This window comes from Salmo salar, chromosome 06 (genome assembly GCF_965601325.2).
Source record: "Salmo salar chromosome 06, fSalSal1, whole genome shotgun sequence".
NCBI classification, from domain to species: domain Eukaryota; kingdom Metazoa; phylum Chordata; class Actinopteri; order Salmoniformes; family Salmonidae; genus Salmo; species Salmo salar.
Genome location: NC_138296.1, coordinates 3,724,794 through 3,752,500, shown reverse-complemented (window position 1 = coordinate 3,752,500; position 27,707 = coordinate 3,724,794). Strand labels below are relative to the sequence as shown.

At 45.6% G+C, this 27,707-nt stretch overlaps 1 protein-coding gene and 1 long non-coding RNA gene across 2 annotated transcripts in view; one reads left to right on the top strand and one right to left on the bottom strand.

Annotated features, from left to right (window-relative positions):
• Nucleotides 1-27,707, bottom strand: part of LOC123743359 (uncharacterized) — a 202,407-nt gene that overhangs the window by 40,734 nt on the left and 133,966 nt on the right. The gene's annotated exons all lie outside the window — the stretch shown is intronic.
• LOC123743542 (NLR family CARD domain-containing protein 3-like) overlaps nt 14,081-27,707 on the top strand; it is a 28,069-nt gene continuing 14,442 nt past the window's right edge. The window contains exons 1-3 of the mRNA XM_082976239.1: nt 14,081-14,251; nt 22,103-22,336; nt 23,586-23,702. Of these exons, the coding sequence (XP_082832365.1) occupies nt 22,119-22,336; nt 23,586-23,702 (335 nt within the window). The 5' untranslated portion in view covers nt 14,081-14,251; nt 22,103-22,118. The remainder of the gene's footprint in view (nt 14,252-22,102; nt 22,337-23,585; nt 23,703-27,707) is intronic.

The window sequence follows — 27,707 nt, the reverse complement described above, 5'->3', positions numbered from 1 at the left end:
AACATTAATGACACCTTTCTTTCCATGACAAACTCAATATTAGGAAGGTATCCTTAATATTTTGTACACTCAGTGGCTCTGACCCTACAAAACAGGCAATTCTCTTTGACGGGAACCTTCTTTAGCGCATGAAATTTTCCCAAATACTTCCACACTGATACTCTCTCACAGCTGCTACAGGGCCTCTTGGGTTGAGGAGTCATTCTCTTCAAACCTAATCACAAACAAAGACAAGATTCAAACAAATAAACATGATGGTCCAACACAATGGGGGGGGGGGGCAGACAGATGCTGGCACTAAGACCGTACTCAGCCAGCTGTATAAGGAAATGAGCAAACAGGAAACCACCCAGAGGCGGCGCTCCTAGTGGCTGGAGACTTTAATGCAGGGAAACTTAAATTAGTTCTACCAAATCTCTATCAACATGTTAAATGTGCAACCAGAGGGAAAATAATTCTAGATCACCTGTACTCCACACACAGAGACGCGTACAAAGCTCTCCCTCGCCCTCGATTTGGTAAATCCGACCACAACTCTATCCTCCTGATTCAAGCAAAAATTAAAGCAGGAAGCACCAGTGACTAGGTCTATAAAAAAATGGTCAGATGAAGCAGATGCTAAACTACAGGACTGTTTCGCAACCACAGACTGGAACATGTTCCGGGATTCTTCCGATGACATTGAGGAGTACACCACATCAGTCACTGGCTTTATCAATAAGTGCATCAAGGACGTCGTCCCCACAGTGACTGTACGTACATACCCCAACCAGAAGCCATGGATTACAGTCAACATTCGCACTGAGCTAAAGGGTAGAGCTGCCGCTTTCAAGGTGCGGGACTCTAACCCGGAAGCTTACAAGAAATCCCGCTATGCCCTGCGACGAACCATCAAACAGGCAAAGCCTCAATACAGGGCTAAGATTGAATCATACTACACCGGCTCTGACGCTTGTCGGATGTGGCAGGGCTTGCAAACTATTACAGACTACAAAGGGAAGCACAGCCGCGAGCTGCCCAGTGACACGAGCCTACCAGACGAGCTAAATCACTTCTATGCTCGCTTTGAGGCAAGCAACACTGAGGCATGCATGAGAGCATCAGCTGTTCCGGACGACTGTGTGATCACGCTCTCCGTAGCCGATGTGAGTAAGACCTTTAAACAGGTCAACATTCACAAGGCTGCGGGGCCAGATGGATTACCAGGACATGTGCTCCGGGCATGTGCTGACCAACTAGCAGGTGTCTTCACTGACATTTTCAACATCTCCCTGATTGAGTCTGTAATACCAACATGCTTCAAGCAGACCACCATAGTCCCTGTGCCTAAGAACACAAAGGCAACCTGCCTAAATGACTACAGACCTGTAGCACTCACGCCCATAGCCATGAAGTGTTTTGAAATGCTGGTAATGGCTCACATCAACACCATTATCCCAGAAACCCTAGACCCAATCCAATTTGCATACCGCCCAAACAGATCCACAGATGATGCAATCTCTATTGCACTCCACACTGCCCTTTCCCACCTGGACAAAAGGAACACCTATGTGAGAATGCTATTCATTGACTACAGCTCAGTGTTCAACACCATAGTACGCTCAAAGCTCATCACTAAGCTAAGAAACCTGGGACTAAACACCTCCCTCTGCAACTGGATCCTGGACTTCCTGACGGGCCGCCCCCAGGTGGTGAGGGTAGGTAGCAACACATCTGCCACGCTGATCCTCAACACTGGAGCTCCCCAGGGGTGCATGCTCAGTCCCCTCCTCTACTCCCTGTTCACCCACGACTGCATGGCCTAGCACGACTCCAACACCATCATTAAGTTTGCAGACAACACAACAGTGGTAGGCCTGATCACCGACAACAACGAGACAGCCTATAGGGGGGAGGTCAGAGACCTGGCCGGGTGGTGCCAGAATAACAACCTATCCCTCAACGTAACCAGGACTAAGGAGATGATTGTGGACTACAGGAAAAGGAGCACCGAGCACGTCCCCATTCTCATCGACGGGGCTGTAGTGGAGCAGGTTGGGATCTTCAAATTCCTTGGCGTCCACATCAACAACAAACTAGAATGGTCCAAACACACCAAGACAGTCGTGAAGATGGCACGACAAAGCCTATTCCCCCTCAGGAAACAAAAAAGATTTGGCATGGGTCCTGAGATCCTCAAAAGGTTCTACAGTTGCAACATCGAGAGCATCCTGACCGGTTGCATCACTGCCTGGTACTTCAATTGCTCGGCCTCCGACCGCAAGGCACTTCAGAGGGTAGTGCGTATGGCCCAGTACATCACTGGGGCAAAGCTGCCTGCCATCCAGGACCTCTACACCAGACGTTGTCAGAAGGCCCTGAAAATTGTCAAACACCCCAGCCACCCCAGTCATAGACTGTTCTCTCTACTACCGCATGGCAAATGGCAAGCGGTACCGGAGTGCCAAGTCTTGGACAAAAAGGCTTCTCAACAGTTTTTACCCCCAAGTCTAAAGACTCCTGAACAGGTAACCAAATGGTTACCCGGACTATTTGCATTGTGTGCCCCCCCAACCCCTCTTTTACGCTGCTGCTACTCTCTGTTTATCTTATATGCATAGTCATTTTAACTATACATTCATGTACATACTACCTCAATTGGCCCGACCAACCAGTGCTCCCGCACATTGGCTAACTGGGCTATCTGCATTGTGTTCCGCCAACCCCCTTTTTACGCTACTGCTAGTCTCCGTTCATCATATATGCATAGTCATACCCACATGTACATACTACCTCTATAAGCCTGACTGACCGGTGTCTGTATATAGCCTTGCTACTCTTATTTTCAAATGTCTTTTTACTGTTGTTTTATTTCTTCACTCACACACACATACCTTTTTATTATTATTCTTTTTTTCCTCACTATTGGTTAGAGCTTGTAAGTAAGCATTTCACTGTAAGGCCTACACCTGTTGTATTCGGCGCATGTGACAAATACACTTTTATTTGATTTGATTTGATATAGGGAAGGTAGGGGAGAAGAGATAAAAAAGGAAAGACTTCCTCCATGTCAAGTAAGAAGCCTCAAAGTCTACCCTCACCAACTTACCAGACTGAGTGAGTTATGAACATCCCTCGCTGTCCTCTGATCCTGCATCCAAGTCTTCTTGGGTCTTTCTGGTGTCTCTGTCTTGACTCTGTTTTTTCAGTTCGTTCCCAGGCTTTCCTGAAAAGCACAGAAAGATGGCACATACATAAGAGTTATAAGCTATCAAAATAAATAAAGAGAGTGTAACGCCCTGGCCATAGAGAGGGGTTTTTTGTTCTTTATTTTGGTTAGGCCAGGGTGTTACATTGGGTGGGCGTTCTATGTTCTGTTTCTATGTTTTTGTATTTCTTTGTTTTGGGCCGTGTGTGGCTCCCAATCAGGCACAGCTGAAGTTCGTTGTTGTTGATTGGGAGTCACACATAAGTGCATGTTTTTCCGTTGGGGTTTTGTGGGTAATTGTTTCTGTTCAGTGTTTCACCTGACAGGACTGTTGGCTGTCAGTTTCTTATTTTGTATTTGTATAGTGTTCCATTTAATAATGAAATATGATGAACACTAACTCCGCTGCGTTTTGGTCCACTCGCTCTTCAGACAGCCCTTACAGAGAGTCCCACACTCCATAAATAAACTCCCAGTCATTTATTGGCTATTTACCAATGTTTCAGCATCACTGTGCCTTCTTCAGGGTAATGTCATGAATACTTGAACCAGGTTATGTAGACAAACAGTGCAATTAGTGCAACCAATGACAATAGTGAGGGGTATGTCATAATTATTAAGTTAATTATAATTAATTTATGAAACTGTTAAAAAAACAATAGTTTATGGCATATTAAATATATTAGGCTATATTATATATATCCCCCTCTCCATGTAATCTGATTCATTATGATCTAGGATCAGGTCCCCCTCTCCATGTAACCTGATTCATTATGATCTAGGATCATGTCCCCTCTCCATGTAATCTGATTCATTATGATCTAGGATCAGGACCCTCCTCTCCATGTAATCTGATTCATTATGATCTAGGATCAGGTCCCCCTCTCAATGTAATCTGATTCATTATGATCTGTTTCCAGTCGTCTTGCCCTGATTAAAAGCAGTGGTTTGCGCTTTCAGTTTTGCACGAATGGTGCCATCAATCCACTGTTTCTGGTTGAGGAATGTTTTAATAGTTGCTGTGGGTACAACATCACCGATGCACTTGCTAATAAACTCGCAGTATTATTAGGTTATTATTTGAGAGTGAAATGTGAATTGGGGATCTTTATTCAAGTGCTCAGGTCTCCTGCCTGTCTGTCTGTGGCTCTCAGGCTGATGCCAGAGGGAGGTTATGCACCCTGCTGATAGGCTCTCCTCTGCATCTCATGTGAGGTTAAAGGCTTTCTGCTTTATCTGCATCTCAAATGGCACCCTATTCCCTATGTAGTGCACTGCTTTTGACCAGGGCCAGTAGTGATTTGGCCAAAAGTAGTGCACTATATAGGGAATAGGGTGCTATTTAAGATGTACCCTATGAGTTATCTTTATCTTCTTGGCATATTAGAGCTCTGGGAAGAGCCAGGTTAGCACGAAGATAAGCTGGAGAATGGATTGGAGGGAGGAATGGTAGGAGGGAGACTAAAAGGAGAGATGCAGCATAGTCAGAGATCAAATGGGGAGAAAGGGTAGGAGGGTGGGTAGAAGAAAGACTAAAAGGAGAAAGGCAGGATAGCTCTGAGGGAGATGAGAGAGAGAAGGAGAAAGACTAACAGGAGAGAGTAGGATAGCCCTGAGGGAGATGAGAGAGAGAAGGAGAAAGACTAGGAGAGAGTAGGATAGCTCTGAGGGAGATGAGAGAGAGAAGGAGAAAGACTAACAGGAGAGAGGCAGGATAGCTCTGAGGGAGATGAGAGAGAGAAGAAGAAAGACTAACAGGAGAGAGGTAGGATAGCCCTGAGGGAGATGAGAGAGAGAAGGAGAAAGACTAGGAGAGAGTAGGATAGCTCTGAGGGAGATGAGAGAGAGAAGGAGAAAGACTAGGAGAGAGGTAGGATAGCCCTGAGGGAGATGAGAGAGAGAAGGAGAAAGACTAGGAGAGAGTAGGATAGCTCTGAGGGAGATGAGAGAGAGAAGGAGAAAGACTAACAGGAGAGAGTAGGATAGCTCTGAGGGAGATGAGAGAGAGAAGAAGAAAGACTAGGAGAGAGGTAGGATAGCTCTGAGGGAGATGAGAGAGAGAAGGAGAAAGACTAACAGGAGAGAGGTAGGATAGCTCTGAGGGAGATGAGAGAGAGAAGAAGAAAGACTAGGAGAGAGGTAGGATAGCTCTGAGGGAGATGAGAGAGAGAAGGAGAAAGACTAACAGGAGAGAGTAGGATAGCTCTGAGGGAGATGAGAGAGAGAAGGAGAAGGACTAGGAGAGAGTAGGATAGCCCTGAGGGAGATGAGAGAGAGAAGGAGAAAGACTAGGAGAGAGTAGGATAGCCCTGAGGGAGATGAGAGAGAGAAGAAGAAAGACTAACAGGAGAGAGGCAGGATAGCTCTGAGGGAGATGAGAGAGAGAAGGAGAAAGACTAACAGGAGAGAGGCAGGATAGCTCTGAGGGAGATGAGAGAGAGAAGAAGAAAGACTAACAGGAGAGAGGTAGGATAGCCCTGAGGGAGATGAGAGAGAGAAGGAGAAAGACTAGGAGAGAGTAGGATAGCTCTGAGGGAGATGAGAGAGAGAAGGAGAAAGACTAGCAGGAGAGAGGCAGGATAGCTCTGAGGGAGATGAGAGAGAGAAGGAGAAAGACTAACAGGAGAGAGTAGGATAGCTCTGAGGGAGATGAGAGAGAGAAGAAGAAAGACTAGGAGAGAGGTAGGATAGCTCTGAGGGAGATGAGAGAGAGAAGGAGAAAGACTAACAGGAGAGAGGTAGGATAGCTCTGAGGGAGATGAGAGAGAGAAGAAGAAAGACTAGGAGAGAGGTAGGATAGCTCTGAGGGAGATGAGAGAGAGAAGGAGAAAGACTAACAGGAGAGAGTAGGATAGCTCTGAGGGAGATGAGAGAGAGAAGGAGAAGGACTAGGAGAGAGTAGGATAGCCCTGAGGGAGATGAGAGAGAGAAGGAGAAAGACTAGGAGAGAGTAGGATAGCCCTGAGGGAGATGAGAGAGAGAAGAAGAAAGACTAACAGGAGAGAGGCAGGATAGCTCTGAGGGAGATGAGAGAGAGAAGGAGAAAGACTAACAGGAGAGAGGCAGGATAGCTCTGAGGGAGATGAGAGAGAGAAGGAGAAAGACTAGGAGAGAGTAGGATAGCCCTGAGGGAGATGAGAGAGAGAAGAAGAAAGACTAACAGGAGAGAGGCAGGATAGCCCTGAGGGAGATGAGAGAGAGAAGGAGAAAGACTAACAGGAGAGAGTAGGATAGCCCTGAGGGAGATGAGAGAGAGAAGAAGAAAGACTAGGAGAGAGGTAGGATAGCTCTGAGGGAGATGAGAGAGAGAAGGAGAAAGACTAGGAGAGAAGCAGGATAGCTCTGAGGGAGATGAGAGAGAGAAGAAGAAAGACTAGGAGAGAGTAGGATAGCTCTGAGGGAGATGAGAGAGAGAAGGAGAAAGACTAACAGGAGAGAGTAGGATAGCTCTGAGGGAGATGAGAGAGAGAAGGAGAAAGACTAACAGGAGAGAGTAGGATAGCCCTGAGGGAGATGAGAGAGAGAAGAAGAAAGACTAGGAGAGAGGTAGGATAGCTCTGAGGGAGATGAGAGAGAGAAGAAGAAAGACTAACAGGAGAGAGGCAGGATAGCCCTGAGGGAGATGAGAGAGAGAAGAAGAAAGACTAACAGGAGAGAGGCAGGATAGCTCTGAGGGAGATGAGAGAGAGAAGAAGAAAGACTAGGAGAGAGTAGGATAGCTCTGAGGGAGATGAGAGAGAGAAGAAGAAAGACTAACAGGAGAGAGTAGGATAGCCCTGAGGGAGATGAGAGAGAGAAGGAGAAGGACTAGGAGAGAGTAGGATAGCCCTGAGGGAGATGAGAGAGAGAAGGAGAAAGACTAGGAGAGAGTAGGATAGCCCTGAGGGAGATGAGAGAGAGAAGGAGAAAGACTAACAGGAGAGAGTAGGATAGCTCTGAGGGAGATGAGAGAGAGAAGAAGAAAGACTAACAGGAGAGAGTAGGATAGCCCTGAGGGAGATGAGAGAGAGAAGGAGAAAGACTAGGAGAGAGGTAGGATAGCTCTGAGGGAGATGAGAGAGAGAAGAAGAAAGACTAACAGGAGAGAGTAGGATAGCCCTGAGGGAGATGAGAGAGAGAAGGAGAAAGACTAGGAGAGAGGTAGGATAGCTCTGAGGGAGATGAGAGAGAGAAGAAGAAAGACTAACAGGAGAGAGTAGGATAGCCCTGAGGGAGATGAGAGAGAGAAGAAGAAAGACTAGCAGAGAGGTAGGATAGCCCTGAGGGAGATGAGAGAGAGAAGAAGAAAGACTAGGAGAGAGTAGGATAGCTCTGAGGGAGATGAGAGAGAGAAGGAGAAAGACTAACAGGAGAGAGGCAGGATAGCTCTGAGGGAGATGAGAGAGAGAAGGAGAAAGACTAACAGGAGAGAGGCAGGATAGCTCTGAGGGAGATGAGAGAGAGAAGGAGAAAGACTAACAGGAGAGAGGCAGGATAGCCCTGAGGGAGATGAGAGAGAGAAGGAGAAAGACTAACAGGAGAGAGGTAGGATAGCTCTGAGGGAGATGAGAGAGAGAAGAAGAAAGACTAACAGGAGAGAGGCAGGATAGCTCTGAGGGAGATGAGAGAGAGAAGAAGAAAGACTAACAGGAGAGAGGTAGGATAGCCCTGAGGGAGATGAGAGAGAGAAGAAGAAAGACTAGGAGAGAGTAGGATAGCTCTGAGGGAGATGAGAGAGAGAAGAAGAAAGACTAACAGGAGAGAGGCAGGATAGCTCTGAGGGAGATGAGAGAGAGAAGGAGAAAGACTAACAGGAGAGAGGCAGGATAGCTCTGAGGGAGATGAGAGAGAGAAGAAGAAAGACTAACAGGAGAGAGGCAGGATAGCTCTGAGGGAGATGAGAGAGAGAAGAAGAAAGACTAGCAGGAGAGAGGCAGGATAGCTCTGAGGGAGATGAGAGAGAGAAGGAGAAAGACTAACAGGAGAGAGGCAGGATAGCTCTGAGGGAGATGAGAGAGAGAAGAAGAAAGACTAGGAGAGAGGTAGGATAGCCCTGAGGGAGATGAGAGAGAGAAGAAGAAAGACTAGGAGAGAGTAGGATAGCTCTGAGGGAGATGAGAGAGAGAAGAAGAAAGACTAGGAGAGAGTAGGATAGCTCTGAGGGAGATGAGAGAGAGAAGAAGAAAGACTAACAGGAGAGAGGCAGGATAGCTCTGAGGGAGATGAGAGAGAGAAGGAGAAGGACTAGGAGAGAGTAGGATAGCTCTGAGGGAGATGAGAGAGAGAAGGAGAAAGACTAGGAGAGAGTAGGATAGCTCTGAGGGAGATGAGAGAGAGAAGAAGAAAGACTAGGAGAGAGGCAGGATAGCTCTGAGGGAGATGAGAGAGAGAAGGAGAAAGACTAACAGGAGAGAGGGCACCTTGTTCTGTCATATCTCTCTGAGCACTTTATCTAACGTTCCGACCAGGCTGTGGAAAGGCAACACTTCCAGGATACAAGGCAGGCAGACAGACAGACATCAAGAAAAAAGTGAATATATGAAGTGCATCTGAGTGCAAACGAATTGGTCAAAGCTCAACACAGTGGTTAGTGTTGGGTGGGCAGCGGCGGTCCTCGAGGGCCGTGTTGCTGTCATCATACTTTTTACAAATGGTTTCATCAGATGTGCTGCTGTGGGGCTGGAGAAAAGTGTGACACCAACACGGCTCTTGAGGACTGCAGCTGCTCCCCGCTGTGAGACAGAATTCCAGTATGAGGAAGTAGCCTGCTGAAGATTCTCACCCAGGAATGTAAAGGACTGGAAGAGGAGTTGAGAGTTCTCTAAAATCACGCTTGAGAGAGAAAGAGGATTTGGACAATAAGGTCATGCTGAGATTCCAACTCTCTGATAGTTCCCATGCATAAAGACCGACATAATCATCCTACCTGAGACTAGGGGGAGTGGAGCAGACCTGGGTCAAAAGCATGTATTGTTTTCCCCCAGAAATCTTGGTTTTAGTGGGCGGGGTCGACACTTTTTGGACTATTCGATTGGTGCAATGCTGTTTAAACCCCAATCCAGTGCACCAAGTAAGAAAACGTAAGAAAATAATTTACTATTTGGACCCAGGTCTGTGGTGAAGAATGGACCAGTATAGTACAGCAAAACTTGGTACCTACACACAGGGGAGCAGGGTGGCTGAGGGTGGTACCACAGTGTTGGGCAGTGGGAGAGTGCTTTGGTTCAGTACACAGCTCTGGGACCCCCGTCAGACGAGTCCCTTGGTTTAAAATGAATTGGTTTAAAAGTATTTTGAGATGATTTGGACATGAAATGCAATACATGCTAAATGGGGGTGATTGACTTACAGTAACAATGGAAATGATTGGCAACCTTGATAAAGATGGCCCAAATGTTTTTATAAAATCTTCCAAATACTGAGCTCCTCTACTGGAGGCTCCAACACATTGGAAAGCATATTATTTCATACTAATGCAATTGCTCTGAGAAAAATACTTTGTTTAAAAAAGAAGAAAAAAAATATTATTGACACCCTTGTTTTCAATACTTTGTGCACCCTCTCCTTGTGAGGATAACGGCACTTAGCCTTTTTCTAGAATGTTTTATGAGATTGTAAGAAAACGTTGGGATGGATCTTAGACCATTCCTCTATAAAGAAACTTTCCACATCCTTGATATGCTTTTGTCTGTGCTTATGGATGGCCCTCCTCAATTCAAACCACAGGTTTTCAATAGGGTTCAAGTCCCAACACTGTGATGGTCATTGTGGTCAATATATATCCGTATAAATGGATAAATGCTTCTCCCTCTCTGTCACGGATGCCATGGTTGCCCTTAGTTTGAAGATGTAATCCGGAGACAGGTGTATTATACAATGTGTGTGCTCTCTTTTCGACCCCCTATGCATATTTGCAATCAAACGCCAGAATTTTCTCCAACTCCTTAGCTATCATACTCTAATTCCACCGGGCATTCCTCTGATTTCAAAACTCGGTCATCCAGAAAGTGGAGAGCAACACTTTTGCAGTTCTACTACGTGATATATTTATATAAAGCTGTGTTAGAAAGGATTACCTATACATACTGAGCAGTAGATGTTATAGACAGAAACATGCTACATGGCAGACCAATCCGAACTCATCTCTCGTCATGTCCAGCCCATCCATTATCTCAGCCAATCATGGCTAGCGGGAAGGTTCCTGTCTTTTTCCGTGGCTAAACCAACTAGGCTCGTAATTTAGTTAAACTGCCTCAAATAAATAAAATCCCCACCTACTATAAGTAAAGCATTAGGGAACTTGGTTAGCCAATGGAGAATAGGCTTTTCCAAAGATTCAAGTCACTGATCATTTTCAAGTTTGGAATTGAACCAATAAATGTTGGTAATAATGATGATGATGATGATGATGATGATGATGTTACAGTTGATGACAAGACACAGAAAGTGACCAATAGGGTCCCAGTCTGAGTGCAAAATACTTCCATTGAAATGATTCATTAGAATGGTAACTCCAGCAGAGAGTTCAGAACCATGAGAGAGACAGAAACCATTGAAATTATTCATTAGAGTGGTAACTCCAGCAGAGAGTTCAGAACCATGAGAGAGACAGAAACCATTTCCCCACTGACATCTGCAGAAGTTGACTGTTTGGCAATATAAAATCTGTTTGGCAATATAAAAATAAGGCATTGCACTATATATTATTTCTTAAAAGGGCCAGGATGAACCAAGCTAGTTTACAGACAAAGACTTAGAAGGGAGGATTAAAGCTCCCTAACATGTAATTATATCAAGAAGACTTTATAACTGCCCAAATAGGCTCTTCATTGACAACTCTAATAGGCCAATTTGGGTCAACATGGAAGAAGAACTTAATGCCCCATTTGGAGCATGATATTATCTGAACACAAATGTGGGACTGCAGAATCCCATCATGTCCCAAACTAAGAAATATGGAGTCAGATAAATAAGAGACAGACATCTTCACCTTTCCTGACAAGCTCTGCTTCGTTATGGAACAACCATGAATACACATCAGGAGGAAAGGTGGTTGTCTGGAAAGAGTGGGAGAGGTTTTGTTTTAGCCTCAACACTAATACATTTCACTTCTGCTTTTAGTGTCAACTTAAATTAGAGTGTGGCTGTGGAAGACTGGTCCCTTGATGATGTCTGCAAGTGGCTGAGTACCAATGATTCCATGATTCCATCCCATCATTCCAAGGTTCACAATCTTTCTGAAGAATGCCAACTCTATTCAACTGTCCACTTTGCAACGAGCATCCTTTCTCTGTGTCCAGACTACTCACACATATTGTCCTCTATCACCAGCATGAACCACATGTTGTAATTACCTGTGGAGTTAATGGGTGTGGGAAAACAAATAGATGTTTCAGCGTCTATCAGTCACACAACTACCAAAACCACAGAGACTTTAGGAGACAACTTAGATGAGAATTGTCCTCATGATGAATTTGAGACTGGGACTGATCCCATTGAAGATGACATGAGCGATGTAGAGAGTCTGCCAGAGGCTGAATGTTCAAGCCACAGAGATCAACACTGAGCAGCTAATTGAAGGTCTCAAAAAACAATATCTGTCTTTTTATTTAGTAAATCAGGAAAGAACACTGCATCCCAGCTACGGTGCAGAATAACATTGTTGAGGACCTCAGAACCATTTTGGATGCATTATGACCCACTACAGTGATCCCCTCAGGTTTCATCTGACAAATAAATATGGTTGAACAGGATGATCTCAGGGACTTGCTTAACAACTCTGCAGTATTTGAGGAATGCATTAGATGCATAAGCTCTGAGTGGATGCTGGAGCATTACTGTGTGAAAGAATTGGACATGGTCAGGACAATTGAAGTACCACTGAACAACAAAGAAGGTTATAAAACAAGGTAATTTCAATACAGCTACATAGTCCCCAGACTATATGAATATAAAGACATGAGACAAAACAATGGACCTGTTGAATGGAATAAGTTATAAGACCTCTATGATTCATTTAATTTTGTCAGTTCTACCAGCTAATGTGAGATGTTTAGATACCATAACATTTGGGGACACATACTGTAATTTAAAAGGAAGCCACATCCCTCCGTATAAGAGTCTGTATAGTTTCTGACACTGACTCCAACTGAGGTTCCCAATGTGAGGGGTTTGGAAATAGTATCTGAGGAAAATCTGTTTCATATTCAAAATGATCTGATAACTTCAATCTTCTATGATAGATGTGTAGATCCCTCCAGAGCTCCTCCCAGTCCACCTGTTTAGGAGTTGGTATGAAAGTCAGTCCATCTGTTTAGGAGTTGGTATGAAAGTCAGTCCATCTGTTTAGGAGTTGGTATGAAAGTCAGTCCACCTGTTTAGGAGTTGGTATGAAAGTCAGTCCACCTGTTTAGGAGTTGGTATGAAAGTCAGTCCACCTGTTTAGGAGTTGGTATGAAAGTCAGTCCACCTGTTTAGGAGTTGGTATGAAAGTCAGTCCACCTGTTTAGGAGTTGGTATGAAAGTCAGTCCACCTGTTTAGGAGTTGGTATGAAAGTCAGTCCACCTGTTTAGGAGTTGGTATGCAAGTCAGTCCACCTGTTTAGGAGTTGGTATGAAAGTCAGTCCTCTTTCTAGAACCTCACTCTCAGCTTGGTTGAGCCCAATGGGACATTGCTGGTCAAGACTTCAAATGGGTTGTGAAGTAGTATGGACATATTGATGGAACAAGGTCACTAAACTGGTGGTTAGACAGGGTAGATCTAAGAGCCTGTGCTGTCATCTAGAGGGGGTTTCTCTGTACTGCTTGACACATGGAGACTCAATGGGGGCCCAGTGCAAGTGCTCAAAGTAAGGCCCAAACAATTGTTTGTCAGGCTGGGATCTATAACGCAGTATGTTCTTCAATTAGATGCCAACTAATATTCATACAGGGACAATAGGTGAGGCAGGAGGAAGAATGGTGTTCCTGATTCATACAGGGACAATAGGTGGACAGGAGGAAGAATGGTGTTCCTGATTCATACAGGGACAATAGGTGGACAGGAGGAAGAATGGTGTTCCTGATTCATACAGGGACAATAGGTGGACAGGAAGAAGAATGGTGTTCCTGATTCATACAGGGACAATAGGTGGACAGGAGGAAGAATGGTGTTCCTGATTAATACAGGGACAATAGATTACATGGAGAGGAGAGGAGGATCTGAGAGGAGGATCATGGAGAGGAGGATCTGATCCTAGATCATAATGAATCAGATTACATGGAGAGGGGGGGGGATCTGATCCTAGATCATAATGAATCAGATTACATGGAGAGGAGGACCTGATCCTAGATCATAATGAATCAGAATACATGGAGAGGGGGGACCTGATCCTCGAGCATAATGAATCAGATTAAATGGACAAGGGACCTGATCCTAGATCATAATGAATCAGATTACATGGAGAGGAGGGACCTGATCCTAGATCATAATGAATCAGATTACATGGAGAGGGGGGACCTGATCCTAGATCATAATGAATCAGATTACATGGAGAGGGGGACCTGATCCTAGATCATAATGAATCAGATTACATGGAGAGGGGGACCTGATCCTAGATCATAATGAATCAGATTAAATGGACAGGGGGACCTGATCCTAGATCATAATGAATCAGATTACATGAAGAGGAGGGAACTGATCCTAGATCATAATGAATCAGATTAAATGGACAGGGGGACCTGATCCTAGATCATAATGAATCAGATTACATGGACAGGGGGACCTGATCCTGGTTCAGCACTCCTCCTTTGAGACACTGCCTTTATGAATAAGGAATGCTGTTGTGAAGTCTAGTTACAGCAGGTGTTTACTGCCATCTAGTGGAAGATACCAATAAAACACTGTATTATCGGTGTTTGGAGACGGTTGAGCTGAAACAGAAAGTACATTTGTTATTTGGTATGTTATTTCCTCATTTGAAAGTGAAAGTAAGTGTGTAGCCTACGCCGTTATAAAATTCCTGTTGAAACTGTGGCGCACATTTCTCTGCAACATCAGAAGTAGGATAAATGTGTTGATTTGAAGGACAGAGGGGAAGACTCTGGTAAGTTTAGGCTACATATAAACACACCGACAGCGTTTTGCATTTTGGTACACCCGAATTACATTCATTTCCAATGAAACGCTGCGTTTGCCTTGCAGTTTTGCGTTCCAGAGGCATTTGCCATGCGTTCAGTGTGGTGCATGTTGCATTTATCGAACATATGCATCAAACTGTATGGGTGGACGTCTTGACAGAAATGGTAGCAGAAGTTGAATGTTGAACTTTTGTTGCATACATATCCAGATGATGCTGTGTAATATTTAGCACAAAAACCCTGTCAGTGTGTTCGAAGGCATAAAAAAATGGGTCAACGATAATTAACAAAATACAAAGTTGAGTAAACTCTGTTTTATAAATAAAAGGTGCGTAAGCGCGTTTACGTGGGTTTACCCTCCACTACTTCCCCGCTGATGTGGTGTGCAGCGTAGAGTACATAGTCCTTTAGTCTCTATGGGCCAGATGGCCAGTTGTTGAGGGCCACAGCATAGTCCTTTAGTCTCTATGGGCCAGTTGGTGAGGGCCACAGCATAGTCCTTTAGTCTCTATGGGCCAGGTGGCCAGTTGGTGAGGGCCACAGCATAGTCCTTTAGTCTCTATGGGCCAGATTACCAGTTGGTGAGGGCCACAGCATAGTCCTTTAGTCTCTATGGGGCCAGATGGTGGGCCAGAGGACCAGTTGGTGAGGGCCACAGCATAGTCCTTTAGTCTCTATGGGCCAGGTGGCCAGTTGGTGAGGGCCACAGCATAGTCCTTTAGTCTCTATGGGCCAGGTGGCCAGTTGGTGAGGGCCACAGCATAGTCCTTTAGTCTCTATGGGCCAGATGGCCAGTTGGTGAGGGACACAGCATAGTCCTTTAGTCTCTATGGGCCAGATGGCCAGTTGGTGAGGGCCACAGCATAGTCCTTTAGTCTCTATGGGCCAGATGGCCAGGTGGTGAGGGCCACAGCATAGTCCTTTAGTCTCTATGGGCCAGATGGCCAGTTGGTGAGGGCCACAGCATAGTCCTTTAGTCTCTATGGGCCAGGTGCCAGTTGGTGAGGGCCACAGCATAGTCCTTTAGTCTCTATGGGCCAGGTGGTGAGGACCACAGCATAGTTCTTTAGTCTCTATGGGCCAGGTGGCCAGTTGGTGAGGACCACAGCATAGTCCTTTAGTCTCTATGGGCCAGGTGGTGAGGACCACAGCATAGTCCTTTAGTCTCTATGGGCCAGATGGCCAGGTGGTGAGGGCCACAGCATAGTCCTTTAGTCTCTATGGACCAGGTGGCCAGTTGGTGAGGGCCACAGCATAGTCCTTTAGTCTCTATGGGCCAGGTGGCCAGTTGGTGAGGGCCACAGCATAGTCCTTTAGTCTCTATGGGCCAGGTGGTGAGGACCACAGCATAGTCCTTTAGTCTCTATAGGCCAGATGGCCAGTTGGTGAGGGCCACAGCATAGTCATTTAGTCTCTATGGGCCAGTTGGTGAGGACCACAGCATAGTCCTTTAGTCTCTGTGGGCCAGATGGCCAGTTGGTGAGGGCCACAGCATAGTCCTTTAGTCTCTATGGGCCAGAGGACCAGTTGGTGAGGACCACAGCATAGTCCTTTAGTCTCTATGGGCCAGGTGGCCAGTTGGTGAGGGCCACAGCATAGTCCTTTAGTCTCTATGGGCCAGGTGGTGAGGACCACAGCATAGTCATTTAGTCTCTATGGACCAGGTGGCCAGTTCGTGAGGGCCACAGCATAGTCCTTTGGTCTCTATGGGCCAGGTGGCCAGTTGGTGAGGGCCACAGCATAGTCCTTTAGTCTCTATGGGCCAGGTGGTGAGGACCACAGCATAGTCCTTTAGTCTCTATGGGCCAGGTGGCCAGTTGGTGAGGGCCACAGCATAGTCCTTTACCAGTTGGTGAGGGCCACAGCATAGTCCTTTAGTCTCTATGGAACAGGTGGCCAGTTGGTGAGGGCCACAGCATAGTCATTTAGTCTCTATGGACCAGATGGTCAGTTGGTGAGGGCCACAGCATAGTCATTTAGTCTCTATGGGCCAGATGGCCAGATGGTGAGGGCCACATCATAGTCCTTTAGTCTCTATGGGCCAGATGACCAGTTGGTGAGGACCACAGCATAGTCCTTTAGTCTCTATGGGCCAGAGGGCCAGTTGGTGAGGGCCACATCATAGTCATTTAGTCTCTATGGGCCAGATGGCCAGTTGGTGAGGACCACAGCATAGTCCTTTAGTCTCTATGGGCCAGATGGCCAGTTGGTGAGGACCACAGCATGGGGAAATAAACTGTTCAGATGGGGGTCTACTTCATCACTGCTAACTCAAACTGTCTTGATTTAAATAAAGACAATTTATATAAACAATTTCTGTAAAGATTAAAAAGTATATAACCTGTAAATCATTTGTCTAATCTTGAGGAGTCTCCTGTGACAGTATTCATAGGAGTGCTGATCTTCTTCTTCTGTGTATTTTATATGGCGGTTGGCACCAACTTTAAGGTGCATTACTACCACCAACTGGTCTGGAGTGTGGACCAGAGACAGTGAAGGTCTGAATCATGGATCATAGAGAGGAGGACCTGATCCTAGATCATAATGAATCAGATAAAATGGACAGGGGGACCTGATCCTAGTGAATCAGATTGCATGGAGAGGAGGACCTGATCCTAGATCATAATGAATTAGATTACAAGGAGAAAAGGGACCTGATCCTAGATCATAATGAATCAGATTACATGGAGAGGGGGACCTGGTCCTAGATATTAATGAATCAGATTACATGGAGAAAAGGGACCTGATCCTAGATCATAATGAATCAGATTACATGGAGAGGGGGACCTGATCCTAGATCATAATGAATCAGATTACATGGAGAGGAGAGACCTGATCCTAGATCATAATGAATCAGATTACATGGAGAGGGGGGACCTGATCCAGCCTTGTGTGACCCAGTCTCAGCCTTGTGTGTCCCAGTCTCAGCCTTGTGTGTCCCAGTCTCAGCCTTGTGTCCCAGTCTCAGCCTTGTGACTACACTTCCCTCTCTTCTCTCTCGGCCTCAGGACCTCCCTGCCCCCACCTTTTCCTGGATCTTATACAGGGGTCTTCCCTTACTCTTCCTGTTCCACAACTCTTTACACTTATTTTAACCACTGTTCTTATTAACCCCTTTGCTTCTGCTTTACTGATTGACAATTTACTGATTGACAATTCCACATGAGCTGGTACCCATAGGAACATCACACATACCCCCATCTGTTTCACCCTACACAAGCACTGTTAAACCTCATACAATACATCCTGTCTGCTCTGACACACACATACCCCCATCTGTTTCACCCTACACAAGCACTGTTAAACCTCATACAATACATCCTGTCTGCTCTGACACACACATACCCCCATCTGTTCCACCCTACACAAGCACTGTTAAACCTCATACAATACATCCTGTCTGCTCTGACACACACATACCCCCATCTGTTCCACCCTACACAAGCACTGTTAAACCTCATACAATACATCCTGTCTGCTCTGACACACACATACCCCCATCTGTTTCACCCTACACAAGCACTGTTAAACCTCATACAATACATCCTGTCTGCTCTGACACACACATACCCCCATCTGTTTCACCCTACACAAGCACTGTTAAACCTCATACAATACATCCTGTCTGCTCTGAGACACACATGAATTTAAGCTCATCAGTGCTGCACAGGAGTCAGAGCAGATGACTACCCTGTCTGGCCTCACCTCCTCCACCCACTATCTTACCCTCTCAAGCAACCTTAGATCAATCCCTGTTTGAGGGAGAAACCAAGGTGGGATAGCAGGAAGAACCACAGAGGGGCTTAACTCCCTTTGTTCATGTTCCCAGCACTCTAGGAGCTCCTTTTTTCTAGGATGTGTACATTTATGTTCTTGTAGATTTACCCGATATGTCATGGCTAGCTGTTGTCTTCTTAACTTCAACGGCATCTCTCCCAGCTCTACCTGCATCGCTGCCACCGGGGAAGTCCTGAGTGCTCCACAACATATTCTTAGGGCTTGCCTACGTTAACACAGAACCAGAGCCAATACTCCCTCTTAGCTGTCCTAATGATCTTCCTACCCTGTTGTCTCAGAACCAGAGCCAGTACTCCCTCCTAGCTGTCCTAATGATCCTCCTACCCCGTTGTCTCAGAACCAGAGCCAGTACTCCCTCCTAGCTGTCCTAATGATCCTCCTACCCTGTTGTCTCAGAACCAGAGCCAGTACTCCCTCTTAGCTGTCCTAATGATCCTCCTACCCTGTTGTCTCAGAACCAGAGCCAGTACTCCCTCTTAGCTGTCCTAATGATCCTCCTACCCTGTTGTCTCAGAACCAGAGCCAGTACTCCCTCTTAGGTGTCCTAATGATCTCCTACCCTGTTGTCTCAGAACCAGAGCCAGTACTCCCTCTTAGCTGTCCTAATGACCTCCTACCCCGTTGTCTCAGAACCAGAGCCAGTACTCCCTCTTAGCTGTCCTAATGATCCTTCTACCCCGTTGTCTCAGAACCAGAGCCAGTACTCCCTCTTAGCTGTCCTAATGATCCTCCTACCCCGTTGTCTCAGAACCAGAGCCAGTACTCCCTCTTAGCTGTCCTAATGATCCTCCTACCCTGTTGTCTCAGAACCAGAGCCAGTACTCCCTCTTAGCTGTCCTAATGATCATCCTATGCTTCTCTACACTCTTTATTCTTATATACTCTTTATCCCCCCTGTACCCATAGGAATCACCTGCATTGTTCTTTCTCCCCCTGTACCCATAGGAATAACCTGCATTGCTCTTTCTCCCCCCTGTACCCATAGGAATCACCTGCATTACTCTTTCTCTCCCTGTACCCATAGGAATCACCTGCCTTGTTCTTTCTCCCCCTGTACCCATAGGAATCACCTGCATTGCTCTTTCTCCCCCTGTACCCATAGGAATCACCTGCATTGCTCTTTCTCCCCCCTGTACCCATAGGAATCACCTGCATTGCTCTTTCTCCCCCTGTACCCATAGGAATCACCTGCATTACTCTTTCTCCCCCCTGTACCCATAGGAATCACCTGCATTGCTCTTTCTCCCCCCTGTACCCATAGGAATCACCTGCATTGCTCTTTCTCCCCCCTGTACCCATAGGAATCAACAGCCTTGCTCTTTCTCCCCCCTGTACCCATAGGAATCACCTGCATTGCTCTTTCTCCCCCCTGTACCCATAGGAATCAACAGCCTTGCTCTTTCTCCCCCCTGTACCCATAGGAATCAACAGCCTTGCGGCCCCTTTTATTTCTCCTCTTATTCCATCATTGACTGTTTCTATATCTGAATAGAGATCTACCTGAGACAGCTCCTGTTCACTCAAACTGACTCCACTACGCATTCCCCAAATATCCATCTCCTCAGTCCATTTCCTACTGAATCCTCCTCCCTCAACCCTACAGTACACAGGACAGGATAGTGTTCACTACCCACTGTAGATTCATCCTCCCTCAACCCTACAGTACACAGGACAGGATAGTGTTCACTACCCACTGTAGATTCATCCTCCCTCAACCCTACAGTACACAGGACAGGATAGTGTTCACTACCCACTGTAGATTCATCCTCCCTCAACCCTACAGTACACAGGACAGGATAGTGTTCACTACCCACTGTAGATTCATCCTCCCTCAACCCTACAGTACACAGGACAGGATAGTGTTCACTACCCACTGTAGATTCATCCTCCCTCAACCCTACAGTACACAGGACAGGATAGTGATCACTACCCACTGTAGATTCATCCTCCCTCAACCCTACAGTACACAGGACAGGATAGTGTTCACTACCCACTGTAGATTCATCCTCCCTCAACCCTACAGTACACAGGACAGGATAGTGTTCACTACCCACTGTAGATTCATCCTCCCTCAACCCTACAGTACACAGGACAGGATAGTGTTCACTACCCACTGTAGATTCATCCTCCCTCAACCCTACAGTACACAGGACAGGATAGTGTTCACTACCCACTGTAGATTCATCCTCCCTCAACCCTACAGTACACAGGACAGGATAGTGTTCACTACCCACTGTAGATTCATCCTCCCTCAACCCTACAGTACACAGGACAGGATAGTGTTCACTACCCACTGTAGATTCATCCTCCCTCAACCCTACAGTACACAGGACAGGATAGTGTTCACTACCCACTGTAGATTCATCCTCCCTCAACCCTACAGTACACAGGACAGGATAGTGATCACTACCCACTGTAGATTCATCCTCCCTCAACCCTACAGTACACAGGACAGGATAGTGTTCACTACCCACTGTAGATTCATCCTCCCTCAACCCTACAGTACACAGGACAGGATAGTGTTCACTACCCACTGTAGATTCATCCTCCCTCAACCCTACAGTACACAGGACAGGATAGTGTTCACTACCCACTGTAGATTCATCCTCCCTCAACCCTACAGTACACAGGACAGGATAGTGTTCACTACCCACTGTAGATTCATCCTCCCTCAACCCTACAGTACACAGGACAGGATAGTGTTCACTACCCACTGTAGATTCATCCTCCCTCAACCCTACAGTACACAGGACAGGATAGTGTTCACTACCCACTGTAGATTCATCCTCCCTCAACCCTACAGTACACAGGACAGGATAGTGTTCACTACCCACTGTAGATTCATCCTCCCTCAACCCTACAGTACACAGGACAGGATAGTGTTCACTACCCACTGTAGATTCATCCTCCCTCAACCCTACAGTACACAGGACAGGATAGTGTTCACTACCCACTGTAGATTCATCCTCCCTCAACCCTACAGTACACAGGACAGGATAGTGATCACTACCCACTGTAGATTCATCCTCCCTCAACCCTACAGTACACAGGACAGGATAGTGATCACTACCCACTGTAGATTCATCCTCCCTCAACCCTACAGTACACAGGACAGGATAGTGATCACTACCCACTGTAGATTCATCCTCCCTCAACCCTACAGTACACAGGACAGGATAGTGTTCACTACCCACTGTAGATTCATCCTCCCTCAACCCTACAGTACACAGGACAGGATAGTGTTCACTACCCACTGTAGATTCATCCTCCCTCAACCCTACAGTACACAGGACAGGATAGTGATCACTACCCACTGTAGATTCATCCTCCCTCAACCCTACAGTACACAGGACAGGATAGTGATCACTACCCACTGTAGATTCATCCAAACCTCCCAGGAGAGCTGATCTAGGATCAATGTATCTTTTTATATCATAATGATACTGCTGCTCCAGAGTGGCCCAGCAGTCTAAGGCACTGCATCTCAGTGCTAGAGGCGTCACTATAGACCCTGGTTTGATTCCAGGCTGTGTCACATCCGGCTGTGATTGGGAGTCCCATAGGGCGGGGCAAAATTGGCCCAGTGTCATCAGGGTTAGGGTTTGGCGTGGGTAGGTTGTCATTGTAAATAACAATTTGTTCTTAACTGCCTTGCCTAGTTTAATAAAGCTTTAAAAAAATATTGAAAAAGTAATTGAATTAAATCACCTGACTGTTTGGATGTGTCTGTTACTAAACGGTTTTATTTCTAAGAGATAATGAATAAAAGAGAACAATTGGAATTCAATAATTAGTTGTCACTGTGTTAACCACAACCAACATGCTGGATCTCTGTTTAGTTGTCACTGTGTTAACCACAACCAACATGCTGGATCTCTGTTTAGTTGTCACTGTGTTAACCACAACCAACATGCTGGATCTCTGTTTAGTTGTCACTGTGTTAACCACAACCAACATGCTGGATCTCTGTTTAGTTGTCACTGTGTTAACCACAACCAACATGCTGGATCTCTGTTTAGGTGTCATTGCTCTAAAATGAGTCTCTCTGGGGAGAGAGAGGAGGTGGTCCCTGCCTCTAAAATGAGTCTCTCTGGGGAGAGAGAGGAGGCGGTCCCTGCCTCTAAAATGAGTCTCTCTGGGGAGAGAGAGGAGGGGGTCCCTGCCTCTAAAATGAGTCTCTCTGGGGAGAGAGAGGAGGGGGTCCCTGCCTCTGAAATGAGTCTCTCTGGGGGACATGAAAACAAAACTAAGAGGTGAGCTGACAATATTGTTTTTTAATCAGAAATGATTGCTTATGGGAACATATTATATATAACTGTTCTAGATTTTAGATGTGTATGAAAATGTTTTTTTTTGGTAAATGCTATACATCCACCTAGATATCTATATATTCACCTAGACATCTATATATCCACCTAGATATCTATATATTCACCTAGACATCTATATATCCACCTAGACATCTATATATCCACCTAGACATCTATATATCCACCTAGACATCTATATATCCACCTAGATGACATCTATATATCCACCTAGATATCTATATATCCACCTTGTGATTGTTTGTGAGAATGCCAACAGGTGTGGTTCCCGTGGGGGTTGCCGTGGAAGCCAAAAAGGGGAGTAGGGTGTGTGTGTGTGTGTGTGGTGTGTGCTCAAACACACATGCATGTGGGGGTCTGGGAGAGGAAGTGTGTCCATCTGATAAATGGGCATGTGCCTGAACTCAATTTTATACACAAATTGTAGTCTCACACTGTCACGGTTGTCGTAGGGATTGGACCAAAACGCAGCGGGAACGTGTAAACTCATCTTATTATTTATTTAAAGAAGGAAAACAAACTAAACACGTATACAAAAACAACAAACGACACTAAACAGTCCTATCAGGTGCACGAACACAAAACAGGAAATAACTACCCACAAAATCCCATAGAAAAACACCCCTCTTAAATAGGACCTTCAATTAGAAGCAACGAGGAGTAGCTGCTTCCAATTGAAGGTCAACCCAATAAACACCACATAGAAATAGACATACTAGAACTAACATAGAAATACATAACATAGGACATTGCCCAACAAACCCCGAAACACTCTAAACAAACACCCCCTGCCACGCCCTGACCAAACTACAATAACAAACAACCCCTTTTACTAGTCAGGACATGACACACACATTCATTTCTAGTGACCAGTCATTTTTGACCGGGAACGCCCCAGGTGTACAAAGTTAAATAAAACACCCAAAAATGTATGAAAATCATCAAAATGTATTTTGTGTGTTCAGATGTCCTGTGTGGACAAAGTCATGGAACCTTATGACAATCAGATTAAATGAAGTACATTTTTCAGAGAGAAAACTTCGGTCCCATTTGACCGGAACACAGCAGAAGGGTAAAAAAGGTTTCTAACGATTCACAACTCAGTTAGTCTTTCTACGAGTGGTCTGAGGCAGGGTAGATGAGAGATGTAATGTTTGTCTCTGTTGTGTTGAAGTCCAGTCAAGCAGGAGAGACCAGCCTCCCCTGTACCCAGCTGTGTGTCCATGAAGAGTGACTGGTCTATGGAACATCCTATACGATTTAGAGAGGGAGACTTTTCTACTGAACAAAGGTAAGAAGAACTCATGGGTCAGTGAGTTAAACAACACTGTCTCTAGTCATTTCTCCTCTCCCATTTTCCCATTTATTTTTGTTGTTTTCATAATCCGTAAACTAATCCTTCTGTCCATTTTCATAGTCCTAAAACAATATTAAACAAACACAACGTTCCCTCCCTTTGTGTGTGTGAGAGAGAGTGTGTGTGTGCTGCCCCTGGATGAGGAGATGTAATCTCTATCCTGATTGCCTAGTCACTTTTAACCCTACCTTCATATACATATTACATTTACATTTTACCTCAACTACCTCAACTACCTCAACTACCTGGTACCCCTGCACATTGACTCAGTACTGGTACTCCTTATAGTCTCATTGTTACCTCAACTACCTGGTACCCCTGCACATTGACTCAGTACTGGTACTCCTTATAGTCTCATTATTACCTCAACTACCTCAACTACCTGGTACCCCTGCACATTGACTCAGTACTGGTACTCCTTATAGCCTCATTATTGTTATTTTATTGTGTTACTATTTCCTTTTTTTTATTTAGCTAATTGTTCTTTCTTTTTAACTGCATTGTTGGGAAAGGGCTCATCAGTAAGTATTTGAGAAATACAATTTGATTTGATTTGAAGCTCATTGGCAGAAACACGTCATTGGGTCTAACGGTCGTCTCGTGCTGTACAGATCATGTTCGGATGTTGAAGCCCAGTGGCTAGGAATAACTCCCTAGAAAGGCAGGAACCTAGGAAGAAACCTAGAGAGGAACCAGGCTCTGAGGGGTGGCCAATCCTCCTTTGGCTACCCTGGGTAGAGAGGAACCAGGCTCTGAGGGGTGGCCAGTCCTCTTCTGGATGTGTTGGGTAGAGAGGAACCAGACTCTGAGGGGTGGCCAGTCCTCTTCTGGCTGTGCTGGGGGGAGATTATAAGAGAACATGGCCATTAAGTTCAGATCGTTCTTCAAATGTTCCTAGATGACCAGCAGGGTCAAATAATAATCACAGTGGTTTTAGAGGGTGCAACAGGTCAGCACCTCAGGAATAAATGTTAGTTGGCATTTCAACGTCGAGCATTCAGAGGTCGAGACAGCAGGTGTGGTAGAGAGGGAGAGGGCGAGAGAGGGAGAGAGAGGGTCAAAACAGTAGGATCGGGACAAGGTATCAAGTCTGGTGAACAGGTCAGAGTTCCATATCCGCAGGCAGACCAGTACAAACTGGATCAGCAGCACTACAAGGTATCCCATCTGGTGCATCATGTATCAATACTGATAGGATGGAAAGAAAGGGAACACTGCTCTCAAATCAGTTTTTCTCCATTCAAATCTTTCCTTGATATTGTAATTATTTCACATACTGACCACGGATCAGCTTCTATTATCACCTATGGCTGTAAATATTGAGGAGGCTTATTCTAATGCTTACCCAATAAAAACGCACAAAAGCACAGCGTTCCCGGTCCTCACTAGACTTCCTCCATGGGCCCTCTCCTGCCAGAATCTGCTCCCAGGTCCATTTCTCCCGCCAGACCATATCAAATTCCCCTTGCTCCTTACTCCGCTGCTTGGTCCATTTGTGGTGGGAGATTCTGTAACGGTTGTCGTTGGGAATGGAGGACCAAAATGCAGCAGGAATGTGGATGCTCATCTTGTATTTTATTTTAAATCAAAGAGAACACCAAAATAACAAAACGGAAAAAACACACGAACAACAAAACAGTCTTGTCAGGCTCACACACACAAAACAAGAAACAATCTCCCACAACACTACACCAAACAATTACCCATATATAGGACTCTCAATCAGAGGCAACGAGAAAGCACCTGCCTCCAATTGAGAGTCCAACCCCCCATTAACCTACACATAGAAATACAAAACATAGAACATAGACCAAAACCCGGAAATAATAAATCAAACACCCTACTGCATGAATCACCACCCCGAACCACATAAACAAAATACCCTCTGCCACGTCCTGACCAAACTATAATAACAAATAACCCTTATACTGGTCAGGACGTGACAGTACCCCCCCCCCCTAAAGGTGCAGACCCCGCCTGCACCTCATAAATAAAAAATAATAAAAAAAACAACAACAACAAAGAATCCCCCTAAACTAAAGGGAGGGAAGGGAGGGTGGCTGCCGTCACCGACGGCACTTGTGCTACACCCCCCCTCCCCAACCCACCTATACAGGACGTGGTTCTGGCTCCGGCCTACTGTCCTCCAGAATGCAGACAGACTTGATTAGTTTCGGGCCGTAGGCAGACTCCCCTTGTTCCGGATCGTAGGCAGACCTCTTCCTTTCCACACTGTAGGCAGACTCATTAAATACATAGTTAATCATTTTTAGTTCCGGATCGTCAACTGACTTACTTAGTTCCGGGTTGCTGATAGACTCCCTTGGTTCCGGGTCATAGGCAGACTCACCCGGTTCTGGGTCGCTGACGGACTCCCTTGGTTCCGGGTCATAGGCAGACTCACCCGGTTCTGGGTCGCTGACGGACTCCCTTGGTTCCGGGTCATAGGCAGACTCACCCGGTTCCGGTACTTAGGCAGACTCACCCGGTTCCGGATCATAGGCAGACTCACCCGGTTCCCTATGGAAGACGTTGGAAGTGTCACGTTATTGCACAGATCCTGAGTTTTCAATAAAAAGAGCCAAGATGAAACACTACTTCTCAGACATGCCACTTCCTGCATGAAATCTTCTCAGGTTTTGGCCTGCCATAGGAGTTCTGTTATACTCACAGACACCATTCAAACAGTTTTCGAAACTTTAGGGTATTTTCTATCCAAAGCCAATAATTATATGCATATTCTAGTTACTGGGCAGGAGTAGTAACCAGATTAAATCGGGTACGTTTTTTATCCAGCCGTGTCAATACTGCCCCCTAGCCATAACAGGTTAAACAAAGGGTGATAAGGGTCAGCTGAGAAGGCACAACAGAGTTGATAAATATTAACAATTGATATGCTAATCCTTTGCACATGAACGCTCACTCATTCGGGAACAATTGTAATCAATATATATATTTACGCTCAGTGTGTCGTCCGGCTCTTTGCTGGAAAGGTCGTTCTGTTAGAGAGTTCTCTCGCTCTCTCTCTCTCTCTCTCTCTCTCTCTCTCTTGGTTAGATGGATCTTTCAAAGCGACATTCGTTCATGTAATAATAGAATGGATGTTTCGTCGGTCTTCGCCTTCAATGTTACCGAATTCCTAGCTGCAGACTAGTAATGAATATCAAAGACTGGTTCTTATTCTGTCGGTAGTCTAATAGTTTAGCCACGTGGTATGGTTAAAGTTCAGTAGAGGAATGCATGGTCAAACCTATTGGCCAACTCGTAATGGAGTGGAGGCCTTCTCTAAAGAAAGAACCCCTGGGTGGGGGTTTATATACTGAACATAGAAAAGTCTGTCACATGACGCCAGGTCCTGTCTGTGTCCCTGGGGGCGTGCCGATGACTTAGTTAAGACTTTGAACAGAAATACAATTCTCTCACATTAACATCGGTACATAGCATCTCAATATATTCCAAATAGCTTTATCCTTATTCATTCTGTTGATACAACCATTTAGATGTAAGTCCCATAGCTGAGGCTATTATATAAACATTATTATGGTAATATGGCTGTATTGTCTCTCATGAGTTTTATAAAATTGTACCAAACGGACCAGTTCGTAGCTGGATTCTTCACCGATCTTTTATACCTTCTCCAGAACATAAATGTCGTTTGGTTCCCCCGTCCTGTGAGGTGGAAGAATTCCTTTGTCTCTCTATGAAACCTCACTCTGTCTCAAAACTGGGGCCATGAGGCAGGACATTCCCTTTTGAATTTATGACCGCCTTCTGACCACAGCTGCCTGGGTGTAGGAAACAGAGGGAGATGGTGCAGAAGTAGGGAGATGGTAGAGGGGGAGGGGGTCAACTGTGCTCGCTGTACTCAAAGAGGGAAACGTCATGACATCATGTTAGGCTTCACAACATAAAATATATTGAGACAAATTACAGACCGTA